General features: G+C 38.9%; 1 protein-coding gene across 2 annotated transcripts in view; it reads right to left on the reverse strand.

Moving 5' to 3' along the window:
• Positions 1 to 4,230, reverse strand: part of PHKB (phosphorylase kinase, beta) — a 206,318-nt gene that overhangs the window by 142,423 nt on the left and 59,665 nt on the right. For both annotated transcript variants that reach the window (XM_006887813.1, XM_006887814.1), the window contains exon 5: positions 452 to 559. In XM_006887813.1, coding sequence (XP_006887875.1) covers positions 452 to 559 — 108 coding nt within the window. The remainder of the gene's footprint in view (positions 1 to 451; positions 560 to 4,230) is intronic.

Below are 4,230 nucleotides of genomic sequence, written 5' to 3' on the forward strand. Positions count from 1 at the left end.
AATATAAAACTAAATTCTTGACACAAGTATGAAATGTAAGGAATCTAATCATATTGCATTGGTAAACTCTTGGCTTCACTGAACATTACTATATTTTTAAATGAACCTTGATATCATTGATAACACCATTTTCTTCCCTAGTTTCCAAGTACTGAAAATTCTTCTAAACGTGATTATAAAAGCTTTTCTGACTGAAAGAGCTATACCCTTCTTTCTTTTAAATACTAATAATGTTGTAATTCATCAATTGTCCTCAGACTGATTAAATCATAATAACTATATCAACCTTGGTGGCTGGCTTTTCACTTTTTTGTCCATTTCACTGTTGATTCTGTACTTCTGATAAATCTATGAAATAATATTTTTTTTAAGAAAAACAACTACTACTCTCAAATATTCTGTGGTGTAAAGCATAAATAGAGAAGATGAAAAATTTATAATCTCTCTTTACCTGAAGATGACCATATTCTTCATAGGAAAAAAATTCATCTCCTGTGTGCACATTGAAAACAGAGTGAAGACATGTTGTGGGGCGTGGATCCTGTTTAAACTGCTGTACCTACAATGAAATTGTAAATTCAAATAATTATAATAATTCACATATTCACTCAAAATTTTGATTGCATGGAATTTATAATGAAATTGTTTCATCGGGAAAACTATAGTTTATGGACAATGAGTGGTGACAAGCAGAACTACTACTTTATCTAAAGAAATAGAACCAAAGGCAGACAGTTCAGCTGCTCTATCAGAGAAAGATGAAATCTCCTCCTACGTTATTTACAGCCTCTGAGAAGCTGCTGCACTGTCAGCTATCAGTCACTTCTAACTTGACCACACACAACAAATAGTAAAGAAACATGACACAGACAAAGTTCATTACTATTGTAAAAATAGTGTGACAAGTACTGGGGGGAGCAGTATCTGACTTTCTCTAATTACACAACTACAAGTGGAAATTCTACACAATATCATTAACAGCACAGAGCTTATTTCTAAGATGTAGGATGTCTCTCCACACTCCACATCTTCTATCAATTCTGACACTAATCTGCTCTCAATGTCCTCACTATTTCTCTATCAGATTCAATAATTAGTTATAATGTTCATACAGAACTCACAGAGAATAATCTGAAGTTTGTTTGAGATTTACTGGGGTATAATTGAGGCACAGAAACACTGAGGATACAACCTCTTTCTTTGCAACTATGCTTGCAAGCAGGCTTCTCTCTCTCAATCTCATGGTGTTGACCAGCCCTGTTTGGGCAACTGTTACATAGCTCCTTTAGTTCTGCCAGTGACATGCTGCATCCTTTCTGCTTATAAGCCTACATCTGAAGATGCTTGACCTAACTCTCTGGATCAATGGACCAGGCTGCCACAAGTGCTCAAAAGAACCCACTTCACTAGCAAGCACTGTATTAAACTAGGTTCTGATTCCTGGCCACCTCCGATGCTACCACCTCAGCCACAGTCTTTCCCTCTTGCTATCTCTCTCCTAACACAGCTCTCCCTCTCTGGTTCAAACTGAGATTTCAGGCCCAAAGGATGTGCTATACAGTTTGGTTCTTCCTCATTGTTTTTGTTGTTGTTGTTGCTGTAATATACTGATACATCGCCTGAACTCATAGCAACCCCATGTACAACAGCCCTAAACCCTGCTCTATCCTTTGCCAATCTCACTGTCTCTGACACACCTACCCTGATTACCCTGGTCACTGAATCAATCCATCTCATCAAGGGTCTTCCTTATTGTTTTTAATTTTATTTTTTAACATTCTCTTTTTATAATTATTATTATTAGTAAATTATTATTTATTTTAATGGAAATTTACAGAGATTTTGGATTTCCATTCATTCACTGTTGCACTTTTCTCTCTGCCCACCCCTCCCCTCCAGTTCATTCTTCTCTTTGAAAAGTTTTTAAAACAAAAATTCTTAGAGAACTCTGGTGGCCTAGTGGCAAGAAGCTACACTGCAATCCCAGAGGTGCACGGTTCAAATCCGCCAGATGCTTGACTGGAGAAAGAGGGACAATCTCCTCCTGTACCTGTCAGATCTGATGTGATGGTACATGCACAAAAAAAAACCAATAAAATAAAAATAAAATTTAAAAAAAGGTAAAATTATTTAAAAAAAAAAAAAAAGAAAAATTCTTTCACTGTTCTACAATCCCTCCCCCAAGTCCACTCCACTATGCAGCCTTCATTCTGGACTCCTGTCATGACAATACTATCTAATCATATAACCTTTTTAAACAGTTCTCTCCTGCATCTGTTTCAATGCAGTACACATAATTTATCCCATCTTTCTCAGTCTCACCCCAACCCCGACACCATGCAGTATTTGTCCTTCTGTGTCTGATATAGTTCACTCATCATTATGTCCTCCAGCGTCACCCATTTTGAATAATATTTCATGAGTTCTTTGTTTTTCAATGCAGCATAGTACTCCAAGGGTTCTAAATTGTGATATTCCCCTTTACAAACTCTGGGCCACCTCAATTTAAAGCTAGCAGGATGGGAAAACTGACAAAGTCCACATTAGTATTCTAAAGATCTTTTCTGCATGGGCCTATCCAAGAGGTGCCATTTACTTTATTCACATTATTAGTAAGCTATCCAGTTCCTTCGTTGTTTTGTGTGCCATGGAGTCAGAACCAAACACAGCTGACCCTCCAGCAGATTTACTGCCAGTAGAGGTAGTAAATTGCAAGAAAGGAGTATACACATACTTGTGTAGAGCAGCTGGTGGATTCAAACTCTGTGCCACTGGGATTACAGTGCAGCTTCTTAGCAGTAGGCTACCAGAGCTTCAATGCCCTTTGTTTTTGTTGTTAGGTACAATCAAATTAAGTACTACTCACAGCGATCCTGTGAACAACAGATCTGAATCCTGTTCTATCCAGTGTCATCCTCACAATCTGACACACTCAAGCCCACTGCTGCAGTCACTGTGCCAACCTACCTCATTGAAAGTCTTCCTCTCTGTCATCATTACTTCAGCTTCCCAAGCATGAGGTCCCTTTCCAAGGAATAACCTCTCCTAGCAAACATACCCAAAGTATGTAAGACAAAGCTTCATCATCTTTGCCTCCAAGAAGCACTCTGGCTGCAACTCCTCCAAGACATATTTGTTTATTCTTTTGGGATTATGTGGGATATTCAGCACTTTTCTTCGAAACAGCTCAAAGGCATCAGGTCTTCTGTCATCCTCAGTCATTGTTCAGCTCTCTGATGCACAGCAAGTAATTACGAAGACCATGGCCTGGATCAGGCATACCTTAGACACAGAAGTTGTTAAATTTGCCCCATGTTGGGAATTCTGAATTGTCATGTTTATAGAGTTTTCAGAGTCCTTGTTACCAGCAGTCAGGATATCAGGAGACATACTGCACTGGGAAAGTGTGCAGTCAGTGACCTCTCCAAATTATTGAGGAACAATGATGTCAAACTGAGGACTAATGTGCATATGATTCAGGTCTTTCTGATCTCTTGCACTGCATCTGAGAGCTGGACAATGAATAAGGATGGTAGAAGAAGAATTAATGCCTTTTCAGCTGTGGTGCTGGAGAAGAATATTGAATATTCCATGGACTGCCAAAAGAACAAACAAATATGTCTTGGATGAAGTGTAGCCAGAGTGTTTCTTTGAGGCAAATAAGATAAAGCTTCATCTCACATATTTTGGGCATGGTGCTAGGAGAAGATTTTCCTTGGAGAGGGACATCACGCTGGGAAAAGTGGAAGGTCAGTGAAAGAGAAAAAGATCCTCAACCAGGTAGACTGACATAGTGACTGCCACAGTGGGTTCTTCTTTCTTTTTTTTTCCTTTTAAGATTTTAATGAAAGGTTATAAAGAACTTGGATTTCCATTCATTCATTGTTGCACAATTTCCTGCCTGTCCTCCTCTCACCCTTCCCCCAAGTTTGCTTTTTCTTTGCAAAAAAGTTCTTTCATTGTTATACTGTCCCACTACCCCACCACCCCACCCCTGAACCACTCTACTATGCAACACAAAGGGTTCTTCTGTATCAGAAAATGATGTTGGTACAGGATAGGACAGGGTTCAGATCTCTTGTTCACTGAGTCACTATGGGTTGCACTCAACGTGACAGCACCTAACAACCACCACCCAGTCACGTGATGAAAGTACAGTGTCTTAGAAGACTGACAACTAATGGACTAAAACCAAGGACTATAAACTTCATTACAGAAAAGCTAGGAACA

Source organism: Elephantulus edwardii, unplaced genomic scaffold (genome assembly GCF_000299155.1).
Source record: "Elephantulus edwardii isolate Elephantulus edwardi_28Jun2011 unplaced genomic scaffold, EleEdw1.0 scaffold00062, whole genome shotgun sequence".
NCBI classification, from domain to species: domain Eukaryota; kingdom Metazoa; phylum Chordata; class Mammalia; order Macroscelidea; family Macroscelididae; genus Elephantulus; species Elephantulus edwardii.